Here is an 18,270-nt window from a genome sequence, read left to right on the forward strand (position 1 = left end):
GAGCAGGGTGCCGCGTACACTGACATGGGCGGATTGCGCGCACGCGTGCGCGGACCGCGGCAGCTTTAACGACGGGCTTTTCAAGACCTTATAGCCTACTTCGAACGCGCCCGGCTCTTTGCTGCTCCCCGAGACGGTGGCGTCGCTGTCGCCGCAGGGCGCCCACGGCAATGGCCCGGCTCCCGTGTCCGTGTGTAGCGTACAGCAGCTGGCGAGAACGGGATCGAGCGCATTCCTCCGCAGAGTATAAGAGCGAGCTCTTCGGTTCCGAAGTCGGTCCGAGAGGGCGGCGGCAGCTCTGATTCGCGGCGAGGGTTTGAGATTAGTCCAGGGTTCTAATGCCTGTCGCACCTGTTAACACTGATTCTCACGCGTGTCTCCTTGTGTGTGCGTAACTTCTGTGAGAATAATTTGCGCTATGCTTCTAAATAATGAATTTCGTAACTTGCACGTTTGCCAATCACAGAACCTTAAAGCAGACAGGGAAGTAGCGCTTGTCTTGCGTGTGTCTATATACTGCAAGTATGAACCAACTAGCCTAGCAACACGTTCCAAGGTCGATTAACGGTCCGAACCGCCGCCTTAGTCCAATAAGCCCATTGAAATCGTTCCTTCATGCATGTTGTTTTCTCTGCATGACACCACTGCTGCGAGGCAAAACTGCATCAGACAAAGGCCAAAACTGTAATGAGAGATGACGAAGATACTGTTGTTTATTACAATAATCGTATTTTCATTCCAGAACACCAGAATTCAAACAAAGCGTGGCTTGGTTTGTCTATTCGAAGTTTTCCGCTGCAAATAATACTGTCTCAGCCGCTCCTATACTATCGCGCTCAATGTAAGCTACAACGCACGTACGACCGTTTTGTCACGCGCTTTCGTGTTGTAGCTTATATCTGAGCGCGATAGTAGACTGGCTGCTAGCATTTCTGCCATTGTATCGGCAGTGACGGCGTACATACCGCTGTTTCGTCACCAAATGGCACGCGAGAAAACGCCCCACTCCTTTACTGTTTCGTCCGTATCTTTGAACAGCGGGGTATAGCGGCTCTATTATACGTAGTATGCGGGAACAGTCCCTTGTCCAGCACGCGAGTCTAAGCGGGCGTCCACGGCTTTGTCCTCGCGGTTTTGCACGGCGCGGCGTTCGCAGAGCGCCAGAACCGTGCAAGCGCCCACGGTGTCCTGCGGGCTGCGGCCACCGCGTACGCATATAATGGCCATGCGAACCGCCCCCTGAATCCGCCTTCGGGAGCATGGGGGCGCTTTCCTTATTATTATTATGTATTTTTTTCCTTTCTTCTTTCCTCTTACAAAACGGCCAGAGCGTTGACGCCACAGGCATGCCGCAACCTTGGTCGGCCGCCCCGGCGAAACAACGGTTGCCCTATAGCTGGACAGGATAATTGGGCCGCCGGCTGGTTACGTCACAAGCACTTGGTAGTACGATACGTGCACCGCCGTCCCTTCCTCCGCTATTGCCTCGCCTCTTTAGCGCGTTCTCGGCTGAAAAGGAAATGCTCGCGACGGCAATTACGACGGAAATGCGGACCTTATCTCGCGTTCACGTATGGAAAAGCGTGCATATGCGTGCGCGCCAGTCTATTTGTACGTTACAAAGCTCGACCTCTACATATAAACTTGTTCCTTTTTGAGCAAAGCCTCGCTCACGAAGCAACGAGTATTCACGCCGTTCTTCCCTAAATGCCGTTCGGGCGCATCGTTGAAGGAGCGCTAACAAGCACTTCTCGTGCCAAAAACTGATAGCGAGATTTCTCCGCGGGGCAGCGCAGTCGTGAGTCGTGTATATTAGATGGCAGCACGCGAACCGCTGACGATGAACAAGGGCGGCTGCTTTTTAGAGCTCGTGTACCGCCCCCGTGCGCGAGGGACTGCTCTACCGATTGCCAGAAGTGTGAAACAAATCAACGAGGTCGGTGCTGCATGGACGTTCAAGGCGTCACGCCGACTATAACGGGGAAGATTGAGCCAGTCTGTGCCCAGACCACACGATGAGTATATAACGTGGCGAAGCGATGACGGACGAGGAAGTGCATCGCGTGTACCACTTCCCATTAGCCCTCGTTTCGCTGCACTATACGCACAATACGTGAGGCCGAGTTCCTTATATATATATATATATATATATATATATATATATATATATATATATATATATATATACGATTCCAAATGGATCCGCCTTGCGAACTCCCCGGCTAGGATTTGTAAATTGCAATATGTGCCATAAGGTAATTAGTTATAAACTTAATTAGTGACTTTTGTTAATTAGTCGATTATGCATTTCCATTTTTGTGCAAGTAATGTCCGCCTCTTCGAGTAGACCCGTTCATGAACTAGAATTGTGCTATCTGCCACAGGCAACCTTTAAAAATTCTTTAATGTGTTCGCTGGAAACGCCCGGTATATACCGAGTGTTTGAACGAAGACATTAAAAATTTTATTAAACTTGCCTATGGCAGATAACATAATTCGAGTCCATGAGCTGTTCTACTCGAAGAGGTGGACATAACTTGCACAAAAAATTTAAATAACGCATTTCTGTCGCATTTACAGCTAAATCGCCACTGAATTTTTTAACCAACGGGCGCTGGATAATTGTCTCAGGATAAAATAAAGGAACATTGAACAATATCAATAGGCGTGCACCAGTGGTAGTGATCGATCTCACATGCAGAGGTAGAAAAGATAACCAGATATTCATCTGGTTACGTAAGTGCAGTGCAGAAATAGATATTTGATAAGTCTTTAAGCAGTGCAACGTCAATAATAGTGAAACAGCCCTTACGAAAGCGAGAATGGTGCTGTCGTATAAATCTAACTATAGACCCGTCGCCAATCGCTTAACCATGTCCTTAGGTAAGTTTGTGCTTTAAAAAAAAAAAAAAAAAAAGAAGACGTGTCAATGACGATAAATGTTCGAGTTAGCAGCGAAGGGTCTATTGTGTCAGAGCCCAGCGTGTATAGAACCAAAACGACCTACAGCACTGGGTTTTACTTGGTCTTCCAACGCCAATAGAACTCTCGCTCGCTCCGCTAACGGTCAGAGGCTAAGTTGAGCTGTCGAGGGGGGCACGGCCCCCGCGGCCTCACAACATTTCGGCGCTTGAGCAACGCGCGCTAGCACGCTCACTCGCGTACGCTTCGGTGTAGTTAAAAGTAATCGGCAAATGGGTGCTCTGGGGCACGCCGGCGGCCTCGAGCGACGTTCTCTCTTAACGCTATGTAGTACGTGGCTTCGCTCGCTCGCGCGCGCCAGACGGGGTCGACTATGGCGCGCGACCCCGCTGACTTCGCCCGCCGGCAAAGCCGCAGCGGCCAGCCGCAACATTCGCGCGCGCCCTGAAACGCGTACATGCGGCACTCTGTGTTTAAAAAGACCTCGCGGCCACTTGGAAACGCATTACGTTGCCACACTCGCACGGAGACGCCGCCCGCAACAACTTTCACGCCCGTGCGTACAAGCCTTCCAGACTTGAATGTGCTCTTAAAGAAAGAAAGAAAGAAAGAAAGAAAGAAAGAAAGAAAGAAAGAAGAAAGAAAGAAAGAAAGAAAGAAAGAAAGAAAGAAAGAAAGAAAGAAAGAAAGAAAGAAAGAAAGAAATGAAGAAATGCTAAGACATGGGGAGAGGAATTAAAAGAGAGAGTGAGAGCGGTACGGGGAACGCAATTTTCGGGTCGGGGCTGGGTTGGTCGGAGCGCTGGGTTGGTCGCTGTGCGGCTAATGCAGCTTAACGCCTGTAATGACGCGCCATCGGCGACGTGGCGACCGGCAATCGCATGTGCGTGGCGGGCGCGAAGTCTATCTTTATTATTATTTTCTTTTTTAGCTTTGTCGCATTGTTTCGCCACAGTCGCGCACGTACAGGCCAGGGCAATCTAGACGCGCATTAAGTCCGGCGCTTGCGTACACACACAGACACGCGCGCTCAAACACTGCAGAGACCGGGTCATACCGGGGAGACGTCGGCGGCCGGAATGCCTGCATCGCTTATATCGAGCCTTATGCCGCACTGTCGACGCAACCTGAATAACTCGTTTCACGTGGCAGCCGTATACAGCGGCGCCATTCCTCGTCCTCGGACAGGCAGCGCGTGTGTGTGCGCCACGTTATGGGCCGGGCGCGTGCGCGAATAAACGCAGTTGAGCGCACGTGTCATTTCGATGCGGCGATTCCTTGACACGGCGCCGCCTGCAAGGACTTTGATGGCTGAAGATGGGAACGTTTGACATTCATCTGCCATCAGCTTGACGATCTACGAGAGATCTGCGTCTAATTGTTTCCCACTTCCGATTACGACTTTGAGCAGCTTTCCAGGACAGTTTGAAAAGACCAACACTACACGTTCTTCTTGCAAATTATGCGTCCCTCATCGTTACTTCGAGCACAGCTCGAAGACTCCAGCGGCCAGTCGAGCGGCAATCTTGCATGTATTCGCGAGCTTCTTTGACGCTCGGAAAAACACTTTTATGTAGCACGTATTGAGCAACAGAAAGCTATATCGGGAGTTTTTCTTGTTGCTCTACAATTTTCTCATTGACACTTTTCGTCTAATTATAATGTTTGAGAAGTTGATTAGTTAATTAAGACTAATTATGTAAGTAGGCTGAATACAGAAAATAATCTGAGTTATCTCCAAGCGACGGCAAACAACATTACCTTGATTCTGTCCAGCTGCGTGGCATTTGCATATTTTTAAATCTTGGTGCACGATAGTTCGGATCGACACCCTGTATATATATATATATATATATATATATATATATATATATATATATATATATATATATATATATATATACAGAAAGCTATATCGGGAGTTTTTCTTGTTGCTCTACAATTTTCTCATTGACACTTTTCGTCTAATTATAATGTTTGAGAAGTTGATTAGTTAATTAAGACTAATTATGTAAGTAGGCTGAATACAGAAAATAATCTGAGTTATCTCCAAGCGACGGCAAACAACATTACCTTGATTCTGTCCAGCTGCGTGGCATTTGCATATTTTTAAATCTTGGTGCACGATAGTTCGGATCGACACCCTGTGTATGTATATATATATATATATATATATATATACGTGTATTGCTCTACCACGTGACCGATTTCCCACACTTCACAAGCTTACACTTTTTTCCACTTTGACACTACCAATGCTAACGCATAAACAAAAGAAAAGTTGGCTGCAAGCCCTACGAGTCTGTCAGTCAGAGCAACTTTCCAACGCTAATAGCGTTGTGCAGCGCGCTCCTCGCAGACCCGATGTCAAGTCAGCGTGCACTGCAGAAATGACTCGACGACCAATGAACGTTTCCGCAGGAAGACTTTAGCGGAGCGACCTTCCTGGGCTTTGACGCCGGTGTTAACTGCGGCGATGCGTGTTGGATCGCGTCCTCGGCGTGTTGTCTGGTTACTTATTCGCAGCTTCACCGCGATGTCTTGGTCGCCTCGTTCGTCCACTCACACTGATGCACTGACGCCGCCTCCCGCGCAATGACAGCTACAGTAGCTCGGACTTTCGAAAGCGTAACCGGTTGCTCCGTACCCGGCGTGTGAGGGCAGTGCCCCTCATTGTGTATTCATGCGTGGACCCGCTCTCGTCCGCGGCCGCCTAATTTCTCCCCGTTGAAGAGAGAGAGATATATAGGTACGTGTACAACGCCCGCTGCTTCTCCGCAGTACAACTTCGAACGTTTCCACGGTCCGTGTAACGTGACACAGATCCGTTAGCCCCTGGGTGTATACCAGACGCTGACATCCGGCAGCCCTACATCGTCTCACTCGGAATGAGCACCCCAGGAGTGCGCGCACCAGAGTGGATACTTCCGTTCCGCGGTACCGAATGATGAGCACGTCGCCGTACACGAAGACGACGATAACGTGCTTGCCGCACACGGAAGGCACGCTGGGCTTCGTGACCGCGAACTGTTCTCAACGACCGCCCCGGGGAAACGCAGGGATCATTATTTCTTATGACAGCGAGGCGACTCTCTTAACGCCGCCGCCTATATGTCAGTCGTCGTATAGAAAGAGCACGCGCTGAAAGACGCCTTATTGATTCGTCGGTGCCTCGGGGAAACGGCGAAGACTGAGCCACTAATCGGGTCCCTCAACGGAGGAGTCAAGCGGCTGGCCGTGCGACCGGGACGGTCCGTCTGAGCGAGGTTCGTATAACCAAGGTGCAGTCTGGAGATGATGAAGCTGTTCGCTCTCGTCTCGTCGCACCTCCTCTTGAAAGCAAGAAGAGGCAGAGAGGGAGAAAGAAGAGCTCGAAATGCATTGCGAAACAAGGGACCCTTTGCGCAGTTACGAGCTACCGTCCATTCGTATACGAGGAAACGCGTCGTTATATAGGGTGCCCCGAAGACATTGGGTCTTATCCTGTACAACTTCTCTTGGGGGTCGTGAGCGAAATTTTTATCGCGAGCTCACGGGCTGCTTTTGCTTCGAGCTTGAAGTTTTGGGCTGTGCTGTGTAATCTTAGAAGAAGAAAAGCGAACGTTTCCCGACTTTGTCGAGAATGCGTTACTTGTATACCTATGCGAAGCCGCTGGTCGTATCGAGAAAGTTTACGCCTGTCTTTGTTTCATGCTCTCTCTGCGGTCGCTGGTTCGCGCAGTTAAAAAAATGTTTGCAATGTTTACACCGTCGCTTCAAGCTCTAAGTTTGTTGTTGAAAGCGTTTATCAATCAACAAGAAACCTGAAGTCTCTCGCTGATGCATCTCGGCCTGTATTCACAGAAGCCTCTTACGATAGCATTGTTCGTAAGAGAAAATGATAACCAGTCCTCATGTCGGTCATATCATTAGCGAAGGCGAACGACCAGCCAACTCTACCGAAGTTTTCGTAAAGTTTACGAACTTGGACTCGTTGTATGATTTTACGAGTGCTGCGTCAAGTTTCGCGAAACATAGGTTGTCGAAAATGGGACGGCGTAATAATAAAACAAGAATGTATTAAAATTGTTACTTTCGCCGCCCTTTTGTTGCAGCCCAAGACGCCATATGCAGGCGGAGTAGTTGCTTCGAACAACTTTATTCAGACAAGTTTCTAAAGCAAGCCAAACCGGCGGCAGCAAAGTCTCGCAAAGAGCTATTCACTGTTATTTAAAAAAAAAATAAGTTGCTCCTGTTCCACGTTTGTTGTTGTTTGTGCGCGACGTCTAAAGGTAAATCATATATACAGAGATGAATGAGATGGGAAAGGCAGGGAGGTTAACCGGAAGGTAGATATCCAGTTTGCTACCCTGCACTGGGGAAGGGGTAAGGGGAGACAGAAAGATAAAGAAAAATGCACACATAGAAAGAGAGGGAGATCAGAAAAAGGTAAATCATCGTTAATAAAGTGCGTATGCACCCCACAAATTGTGTGTTCTCAGAGCAAACTTGAAGAAAAATACTACATGCTATTTCCCCCTATACTCCCCCTCCCCCTCCCTCCTCCCCCTTTCTTTTGTATCTGCGGGATTTTTACGAATTTTGAAGTTCACAGGTTGGTAGGTATGCCAATGAAAAGAGCACTTACAAGCGAAAGGCTTTGTTAATACTTGGCCCTGGTATCTGGAAAAAGGTGGATCGAGTTGGGAATAATAATTAACATGTATACGGGCGCGTGAGGTTAAATTATGAGAGCTTGAAGTAGTTGCGGCGAAATTAGATTACTTCGTGATTGAAGATGGCAGACCCAAATAACGTTACCACCTGTGTCGGGCATTATTTGGCGAGTTGAATATCTACCCTGATCGGGTACATCTTGAAAGGCATTGTGACGTTTCACAGGGGAAAGGCTGGCGAGGTTAATCACAGTATAGTACAAGCTAATTAGTTGTCTTAGGCGAACTATATTCATACATTGAAAGCGTAGCTTGAATTATACTGCCGTCTCATAATTGTCCTTCTTTCACAACTCTGCACTGCAGTGATGTTCGGCTTTGAACTAAACGCAATGCGCGCACACATTATCATGCATATATGCAAACCATTGAAATCTCCCATAGCACGAACGAAGGGGCTTTACGACCAGCTAAGACTCGCAGCTACGTGCAGAGACCGCCCACGAGAAGGCTGTGGCTGGAGAGACCGTCTCGGAGCTCACGATAGTAGCATTACATAGTCTAAGGGTCTGACCGCATTTCTGCCTTTTTTCTTCCTATTTTTCTTTCGCTTTCCCACATTCTTTCCCCATAGTATGTGCAGGGAATAACAAAGCAGTGATTGTAGCCCCTTTTGTATCGCCACTATTTATAAAACCGCTCCATTAAACTTAGCACGCATCATAATAGGACCTAGCAGGAAACGCTCTCCACGCCTGGCTAGCCTGGCCGACGCGCGAACCAAGCGAGAGTTGAGAACCTCGCATCGCGCATTGGCTGTCGTTCCTATACGTATATGTATAGCGCGCAGCGGCAGCCCCTCCGGCGGGATGGGAGAATTACGTCGCCGAGTGTACACACCCCGTTCCCCGCGGAGAGTAAACGCCGCGCCAGCTCGGCATCTTCTCCGATATACGTGTGGGCCGTGCCCGCGTCGTGAGCCGATCGTGCCGTGAGTCTACAAGAAGAAGGCGGCGGCGCCCAACTGTAGCAACGCAACGGTCGAGCGAACGGACGAAAAGAAGATGGAGGAAGAAGGACCAGACCGCGCGCTGCGCCTGATCGGCCAGACTGGTCGTCAGGCAAGAGCAGCAGCAGCCGGCATAACGGTGCGCGGTAGAGGCCTAGATTGCCAGCCGGCTGGACGAGCCGCCATCGCAGCGGCTTCATGACCCGCTTGCTGCTGCTGCCGCTTTGCCGAGGCTGGTGGGGCGAAGCTTCGCGCGCGGTGCCTTGCGTATGCATGTGCGTACCTCAATGAATGGGCGAGGCACCGTCGTCGGGTTATTTTCTTCTCTTTTGCTTTTGATATACACAGGTAAGGCAGTGCATCATTTTCTGTTGCTGCGGCCACCACTCTCCCTTGTGAAGGGAGGTGGCTCCGCGGTTGCTTTCGCGCGGGCTGCATTGCTGATGACGTGCCGCCCCTTACATTCATTCGGGCGGCGTAGCTACAGAGCGCTCGAATTCACAAACAAACACACAATCTCACGACGTGCTTTCGCTAACCCCCCTCGTTGTTTTGGACGAGAGCTTCGTCTCCCTGTGTCGTGATGTGGGACAGACACCGAGAGCAGTCGGCGATTGACGCGAACACCACCGGGAAGCGAGAGCGCCGCGACCAAAATCGTTCAGCTCGTAAGCAGTGGACAGGAGCAATTTTAGATTCTACTTTCTGACGTCGATTTCAAGTCGGGCGTCGCCTGTGGCGTTGCTCTCTAAATGCTCTAGCCGGCGACACGTTTCTACAGCCAAAAGCAATAGAGTTGCGTTCTCAACTTGCGACCGGCAGAACTGGGTAGCCACGGACGCTAAGTAATGCAACCGACGAGAGTGTTAGGACGAAGATGTTCGTAATTCGTGGCTCAAAAACACGTCGCGATCAAGTACAGAGGACTTGGACTCACCGGCAGGCACTCTTCTTGGGGAAGTGGAGCAGGCGGGTATCGGTGGGGGCGGTGACAGCGGCCTGGATATCCGATGTTCCATTGGCAAGGACAATTTCACGTCGGAGTTGGCTTCTGCTTTCGTGGGCAACACTTTGACGCCGACCTTTTGGTAAATCCTCGTGTCCCTTGACTTCGCGTTTGCGTTTCGCTGTGGGCTCGGCTTTCCGGTTCGCGGTGGAGGAGACTTGGGGTCCTTTGAACTATCACCCTTGGCGCTTTTCTGCAGATCGTGCTTCTTTCGTGCAGGACACTCGGGCCTCGTGCTTTTTGAAGCATCATTAGCATGTGGACCGTGAGGTGGTGCGCGCATCTCGACGCCGTGTTCCGCATTCTGCAGAGGAAGAACTTGGTTCTTCGAGTTTTCACATTCACTAACTAGTGGTGGCGTTTCCTCGGTTCTAGTGTCTGCAACAGTGGCGGCCTTCGTGGGAACTGGTGGTTCTTGAGGCTGAGGGGTTTTGTTAACCTCGGCGTCTGTTTTGATTGAAACATCACTAGGCTCCGAACTGGCAGAACCGTCCGGTTTGCATCCCTGGAACGGATCTAAATTTGAAGCTACTTGGCTGTTAAAGTGCTCGCTAGAATTTCGAATGTTTGAAGTGGAACTTGGACTCAGAGGAGGTGAAATGCGCTGCGGGCTTCGTGGCACCTCCGGGCTCCTAGTGGTCATATCCTTCTGGATATGAATAGCTCCGCCTTCGCGCATGTCTTTCAGACATTCATCATTCGATTCCTGTTGGAGTGATAACTTGCATTCTTCTGCTTCATTACCGTTTGCTTGCTGAAGGATGCCTTCCTGGAGACGGCTGGGTTTTAGCTCGGCCACTTTGGTTTCTTGTTCTGTAGCAACCTTTCCGGCATCGAGTCCAGTGAGCTTAGTGTCCTCGGAATTGTAGCTGGAAATTACCTCGTAGTCTGCATCCGCTTCGTAGCTGCTGCAGGGGCTATTACTGCCATTCACCTCAAGAGAAATGCCCTTTTGTTCACTGCAAGGTACAATGTTGATGCTCGTCCCACGGTTACTCAGACTTGCTTGCACATCACAATTAACGCTTACCCCGCCCTTGCCGTTGAAGGAACCATTAACCTGGTGGTACTGTCTCTCTGGCTCTGAATCAAAGCTCACCGTAGAACTGACGGGGATCACTGCCGCTTTTTGGCCATTTTTTGGACTTTGGTTCTCAGTTGTGTGCTCTATTCTTATATCTATGCGAGGATGGGACTTCATTTCGACCTTGTGATTCCCCCGCACTCGAACTTCGGTGTTGAACTGCTGTTCGACCTTGTGCTCGGTTTTCGCATTCTTTTTTTCTTCTCTCGGCAGCAGCCTGCGCTCCCCGTAGGCTTCGGTCCTGGACTCAGATTTGGAATCGGCCTTAAGTGCCAAAGTGGCTTCCTTCTTTCGAGACTGCGCGCTTTCTGCCGCACCATTCGCCGACGGAGTAGGCACGGCGTTGCCGTGGCGCCGCCTAGCCGTTCCGTTGACGTACGCAGTCTGGCGACCCGTCGAGGCAGTAGTAGCCACCACGTCCCACGAAGCATCAATACGCGGACGCGTCTTCTTTGTTTCGGGAAAAATCTCGTGCGGGTTCTCCCAGGGTTCCTCTTCCCATGCTTGAGAGGCCACTGAGTCGCCGCCCTCCTGGAAGGTGACCTTCTTCGAGTGGGTCCCGTGCGACACGCGGCCTCTGTGCGTGGCATTGAGTGACTTCCTCTCTGGTGCCTTTTTCTTCTTCAGTATGCTCCGTGGCTGACTGCTCAGCGTCGGATTTTTGGAGGAGGCGGCGGCGGCGGCGGTGGCGGGTCGCACCGGCGAACAGGACTGGGAGCGTCGCGTGGTTGACGACGAGGAGGCGGAAGAAGAAGCTGCAGCGGCGTCGGCGCGCGTCTTGGGTGCCGCTGGCACCGACACCTTGCGCACGAGTGGCGGCGAATAAGATATCTTGAGGTCCTTGAAGCGACCCGCTTCCAGGCCCACGTCGCTGTCCTCGTCGTAGTCCGGGTCTGGTTCCTCGGGCCAGAGTTCGAGGCTGGCTGGAGGTCGCGACGACGTCCCGGCGGAACTCTTGGCCGGAGATTGGCGCGGCGAGGGATGCCCAGAGGCAATCGCGGCGCGGGAGCCGTTCTTCTTGGCTCCGTTCAGCAGGACGTTGCTGTTCAGGTCGTCGTCGTCGCTATCTGGCGCGGCTGGCGTGCGCAGGTACTTCTTGATGAGATCGTACGCTGTGACGTCGCACTCGAGGATGGACCTACGCGAGGAGACGGAGCTGAAGCGGTCCTTGCGACTGAGCTTTCGGAGCAGGGGGTCACTGGCGGCTGCCGCGGCCAGGTAGACGTCGGCCGCCGCACCTGCGCCCGCTGCTCCATGTACGCTGGCGGCCGACCGGCGCCTCGGCGCATGGCCCCGTCCGAGCGAGGCCCTTCCCAGGGACGCGGCGCCCAGCGACGAGGCGCCCAGCACGTGATAGTAGAGTGCCGCATCGTCGATCTCGGGCCGGCGGCCGCACGTGCAGCCGGGCCGACGGCAGCAGCCCCGCACGGAGCCGTAACAGCGGGGGTCGCCGTAGAGGCCGACGGGAACCGCTGACAGGGTGCCGTACTTGGGCTGCCGCATCTTGGACATGGCTCAGACAAGCCCAGGCCGCGGACGCATGCCGGCGACGACGGAGGCCGTCAGCTGGGCTGGGGAAACCTGCGCGGGAACAGGGTACGCGTGGTTAGAGGCACCAATGCATAGAGTGACATCCTTTAGAAGGCAGAAGGGCAGAAAATTGTACAATAACGAGCAGCAGACCGAAGTTGTACTCTGTCCTTTATTCTGTCTCGTCCTTACCTTATTGTACTTCTTCTACCCTTCAGCAACAAATGCAATGCAGCAATGTGTTATCAAGATGCATGTCCCAGCTCTACAATTGTCATTAAAAAAATTACAAGCATAGGTAAGCAGTGCTTTGAGACCTCCTACATAGAAATCGTAATGTAAACTGCAAGTCAAATTGTCTGTTCGGCTCGTCATTTGACCCTCAGTTATGGTAAATCAGTAGCTGCGCATGTATCTCCGCACATGTACGTGCCGTTATGTGTTTACGTGTTCACGGTGTGTATCATCACGTCTGCAACCCAACATTTGGAGCAGAATGCCAGACCGTCATCTAGGCTAATATCTTTAGTTTCTCATTGTCTCTCTCCCTGTCTCCGCGCACATGCACCAGTTAAGCTGCATATTTCATTCTGCGTTTTCTTCTAAAGTATAACTCGTCCGAGGACTTCGCGGCTGCTTAGGCTCATGAAGTTCTGCGACTTCTGCCTGTTGTGCGCGACACGGAAGGTTCGTCTGTAGGAATGCCGCGTTCTTTCCTTTTAGCTTCATATATAGTTTCCCATCGTTCTGTACCAGGCGAGCGAGGTGCCATTGAACTCGCTGTTTGTTCCCCTGCGGGCACTCTCAGTGGTCGGTGGAAGCCACCGTGTCCGTTCCGCCCGCAGTGTGGAAGCACGCGAGGCGGAAAGGAGTCTCCTCCGCCTCCTGGGGGCCGTTGCGCCCTAAACAGTGCACGCTTCAGTGCGTTGTTTGGCCAGAAGGGGCCTCGGCGGCGCCATTTTCGACTTAGCGCAGCGAGATAGTTTTCTCTCTCTCTCTCTCTCTCTCTCTCTCTCTCTCTCTCATTTTGCGCTCAAGCCGAACGATGGGGAAACGCAAACAACAAAACTTCGGAAAGGCGTCGAGCTGCAGATCACCGCGGTGCTGCCGTCTGGTATCCCGGCATGCATGCTGCGCTGCGAGCTTTGCTAGCTAATGGTCACCGTTCGTTCGCATTTGCATACGCCAAGAACACGACTTGCGATAAAAGACACACGCGCACCGCCCGAACGAAGAACGGGTTCTCATTCTGCGTGGTATCAAACAGCTTGCACCTGCACTCGGCGGCAGTGTTAGCTCGATCGGTAATGAGGCAGCCGTTTGTCTGGAACCTTATTAGGAACCTTTACAGAGTAACGCGAGGCGAAGTCAGCAGGCATGAGCTCGCGTGCGCCTGCAGTCGACAACGGACTGTACAAGTCCGCTGCGCTCTCTGCGATTGTGTGTGTGTGTGTGTGTGTGTGTACACACTGCAGGCGTCGTCACGGATGCGTGCGAGCGGAACTCCGCACGAATCGGGCCGTGCGCGCACGCTCGCAGGCGCTTTATCATGGAGCTTATTCGCCGAGGCAAAGAAACCCACGACCCTTGGACAATTGCCAGGCCTGTTAACAGATGTGTTTATTTTTCCACATTGGTTCCCGGCTCTGATGCATGTGTCGTGCGCAGAAGGCGAGGGAAGAAAGTACACCTCGATGCAAGAACTATACAAGTTTTAAAGACCGGGTAGAAGTGGAAGAAAGAAAAAAGAAGAAGAAATAAACGAAGAAATTGAGCGGGGAGATGGAGAGTGCGTGAATTGCTCTTGCGTATAGCAGTTGCATTTCCTTGAATTTTATAATGCCTCTTTTTTTTCTTCTTTATTCTGTTAACCTCGCGACGTTGGTGTTGCTTCGCCAGACGACCGGATAACCTTCAATATTCCTATGCATGGTGTCCGCATCCTATATATGGGTGAGAGGCGACATGCAGGCAGGTTCCAATCTATTACGCACGTCGTACACATTGGGATTACATAGACACGGTTTCGAGTTGTATTCGTCTTCTAGAATCGCCCAATCGCGCATGCGCACGCTCCCCTTTCTCCGTGGCGCGAGGACGCGATTACTCGTCGCGAGGCGCACGTCGCTTGGCTATGCGAGCGCAGCCTCTCGGCGCTCTCGCGCCACCTGCGGAATCCTCGTACTACTTCGCGCTCACCTCTATATATATTTCCGGCGGTGATTATTATGACCCAATCAGGCCCCGGCGCTTGCTCTCGTAATGGCGGCGCCCGCGTGAAGGTCTCCACGGCCGTAATGCGCCGGGTTGTGCCTTTTATATATGCATAGTTCGCAGTTCGCGTTCGTCATAACGCTGCTTGCGGCTGCTGATGGTTGTGCCGGCTGCGCTGCCCTCGACAGCCGCGTGCTTGAAGAATTCCAGCAGAGTCCTTAATGCGAACGGGCGCCGCGGTAGCGGGCGGCGCTAGACTAAGGGAAACGACGTCTATATGGTACCTGTATACATTCGTCCCGAGAAGTCGAGAAGGGAAGCACGCAAAGACAGCCCGAAAAGGAAACAAAAAAAGGCGCAAGCGCATGCGTGGCAGGACATTTGCGGCATTCCTGGCATAACCGCGCGTGCGCGAGTTTATTATATATACGACCGTTTTCGCCGTCCGGTGAAACAAGCCGTGGCGAGGAAAGGCAGAGCCGAAACAAAGAAAGAAAGAAAATGGAATCGTTGCCGCCCGGTGTGGTAAACCACACGAAGGGACGAGAAGTGTTGCATCCTCCGCGCGGCCGCTGGCCGCAGCGCGGTAACGCGTCGTTAGCCGCAGGAATGCGCCCGCCCGCATTGTGACAGACGCACCCGTCAGCTAGGCTTGTGGGGAATCACAGGCGTGCATGCTTTCTCGCGCGTGCACACTGGTTTGAATTGTAAAGTGGCGCGCGCGGGATCTTTCTTTGGGATGGCGTCTGATGTCTCGCACTGCGATCTGGATTAAGTCTGGCACAGCGCTTCCTTGACCAAAAGTTACTTTTTGCTCGAATTAGTTTTGGGGGGAGTCTGCGTGCACCGAGCGAATGGGAAACATGCGCGTTCGCGTCGGAATCTGGCGACTCAATGGCGGCATGCTTGAATGCTATGACGACTACGGTCTTTACGTATACCGCACGCGCTGTCGGTTTGAAAACTCGAAATCACACTAGCTGCTCTTTCTATCTGCTCCAATGTGTTTTATTGCCTTGCCTGTTTGTCCTGCTCTAGCTGACTAAGTTCTGCCTTAAGTATAGCCGAATCGAACGTTCAAAATGATTTGGCTTGTGCGTCGGTTGGAATAGGAACAAATGGGGACGAAAACATTTGCTCGCTTCTAGACTTACAGCGCCTCAAGGGAATCGAATATATTGTCTGTACATTGTCTGTCTGCACCAGCGAAGTTCATTCATTCATTCATTCATTCATTCATTCATTCATTCATTCATTCATTCATTCATTCATTCATTCATTCATTCATTCATTCATTCATTCATTCATTCATTCATTCATTCATTCATTCATTCATTCCAAATGCTAAACACCAGAATGTGATCCATCTCGGAATGGTTTATAGAGTACACCGTAAAAATACCGCGAAGAAAGAAAGCGGAATGACTTTCCAGTTCAGAAGCGATATTTTCAGCTTCAAGTACAGTGTAGGCATTCGTCTAGCTTTCTTGTGGCTTTCTGCTTACGTTCTTCAACGGCAGTGTAATGTATGTCGATAAAAGAAAGTATGTTGATATGGGGAAAACATAGGCTTTCACTTTGAAAGTGTTTGGCAAAAAAATTTGAAGTTCCGCTATGCCATCCAAATACAGCGGCACTTCTCCAACTCACTGATTAATGGGCAGTCGAACCTCCTCCGCGCAAGAACAGAAAGGAAGCGAGAACTACAGTGATCTAATCAGTAAGAAAGATGACGTAAGGCACGCGAAGAGTGCATGGTGTGCAGATGCAGCTGGTACAAAAGCCGTGCCAGTTGCATACCGAGGGATAATGGCATATGTCCAAGTGGGACAAGCAAAACGGAACTCCGCTTCTGACATAAGGCGTGTAATGAGAATTCGAAATCACCGTTCGCGTGTAGACGTACGAAGGCTTCCAGATACTTCTTCACACGCTCACTTGATTGATGCCACCGTGTATCGGGTTCCAGTCGCCGTAAACTGTTTAAGCATTCCTGGTGATATCCACAGTGCAGAAATGGATGAAAAAACTGCAAAAATTTTCTTTCTGCAATTATCCTTCTGTATTCGACAAAGGGTACGCCAGAAACATGTTTTTCTTTCATAAAAGGGTTCTCCTCTGCTTTTATATTTTACGATGTCCTTCTCTTTCCTTCGCCTTCACTTACGAAACACCTCGCTTGGGTCTCGAGCATACACTTCACTAATCGAAGCGTAATTTGTTTCCTCCCGAGGATTCCGTCAGGTCCCTAGTCAGGGAGATCGCGAGTGCTTTGATGTTCGTAATATATATACATAGGACAGACTAGAAAATTCCATCATCCCTTCGAATTGGAGTACCTACTCGTAAAGAAGACAAACAAACCACAAGCGGACTGAAAAGAATTATCGAAATGAAGTTCGGTCCACGCAGTATGTACTGTTCTTGCTTACTTAATATTTACGCTTATACGCACATATAAAGATGGCTCGAAAGGGTTATCAAATAACAGAAACGTATCGCCTGCAAAAGCTGGTGCTTTTGCAAGCGATATGCTTCGAGACTGCAAACTGCAAACAGATTGCAAAAGCTGGTGCTTTTGCAGTCTGTAATCCTAGGACATTAGATAAAACGCTCCAAGCTTCTCTATTCAATTACGCCGTATAGATGCAAGCGGGACTCGATCACCAGTGTGCAATAGCTCTCCACAATGACAGGTGTGCCACCGGCTCGATTCTATTGCTTCTCTTGTTTCTAAAGCACGATTGCCCCGTAAATGCAACCACTATTGCGCAGTGCGCGCGCACACACACACACACGTACAGTGCTATCGTGACCCGGCTCAGCTATGCCGTGACCGGTAATAACAGCGGTGCGGACTGCCTCGTGGAAACCGGTATGTATGTGCGCGTGTGGTCAAGACTGCTGCGGCCGCATGCAGGCACTGTTGCTCCGAAGCAGCGCCCCCTCGAGCGAGAACAACAAGTGCAGAGGCGATCGAGAGCGAGTCTGGAAGGCGGTCGCAATTTCTCTTCGTCGTCCGGCGCGCGGCCGCAGCTTCCGTGTATGCGCAAGTGCGCACACTGGACTCGGATTGCTTGGGACGCCACCTCTCGAAAAAGTTTATTTTGCCAGTGTCGAGAAAGTATATAGACGTTTCTCTATAAAGCGTTGTCTATACATACAGCTTGTATGGCGTTTTGTATGGAGACGGTGTGTAATATTTTTTTTATAAGAATACAACAAACAAGGACACCAAGGACAGCATAGGCAATATTACTAGTACTTGTACTTGGATATTACTTGTACCTATGCTGTGCTTGGTGTCCTTGTTTGTGGGCTTCTTATGACATGACTAATAAAAAATCGGGCCCTCGGTTTCCTTTTCTCCTCGTTCTTTGTGTTTGTGACATTCCTGTTTAGACTGTTAACTCCATTATATACACACATGTTACGGACACGCGTAATGCCTTCACCTCCACCACTCCCCTATTCAACACATGAAAGCCCTGGTTACGGAGTAGATATCGCGTGTATTGAAATAGCCGCGTCAACGCCAGGCTCAATATACGTGCAAGAAGTCCACGTGGTTGGCTTGTTTTTTCCACGTAAAGCGGGTACAGAGTGAAGCTTGCTCGAGAGGCGACCGCAGGCACGCACCGCGCAAGAAAGTACCGCGACCACAACACCGCTATATATATGACTGCATTAATCGTTAAGCCATGGCGTTGTTTACAAAGATTTCATCTACACCGGGAGAATCTGGCGGATCAAGCCACTCTGCAGTCTACGCGCATTGTGGGTTTCCACTGTTCCCGTGATCACGATGACCAAGATCTCCGTCTGACAAGCTCGAAGAAGAACGCTTGCA

The 18,270-nt window shown here is 50.8% G+C and overlaps 1 protein-coding gene across 1 annotated transcript in view; it reads right to left on the reverse strand.

Moving 5' to 3' along the window:
* Positions 1 to 18,270, reverse strand: part of LOC119442396 (uncharacterized) — a 142,699-nt gene that overhangs the window by 48,871 nt on the left and 75,558 nt on the right. The window contains 1 exon segment of the mRNA XM_049662112.1: positions 9,524 to 12,257. Coding sequence (XP_049518069.1) covers positions 9,524 to 12,188 — 2,665 coding nt within the window. The 5' untranslated portion in view covers positions 12,189 to 12,257.

This window comes from Dermacentor silvarum, chromosome 2 (genome assembly GCF_013339745.2).
Source record: "Dermacentor silvarum isolate Dsil-2018 chromosome 2, BIME_Dsil_1.4, whole genome shotgun sequence".
NCBI lineage: Eukaryota > Metazoa > Arthropoda > Arachnida > Ixodida > Ixodidae > Dermacentor > Dermacentor silvarum.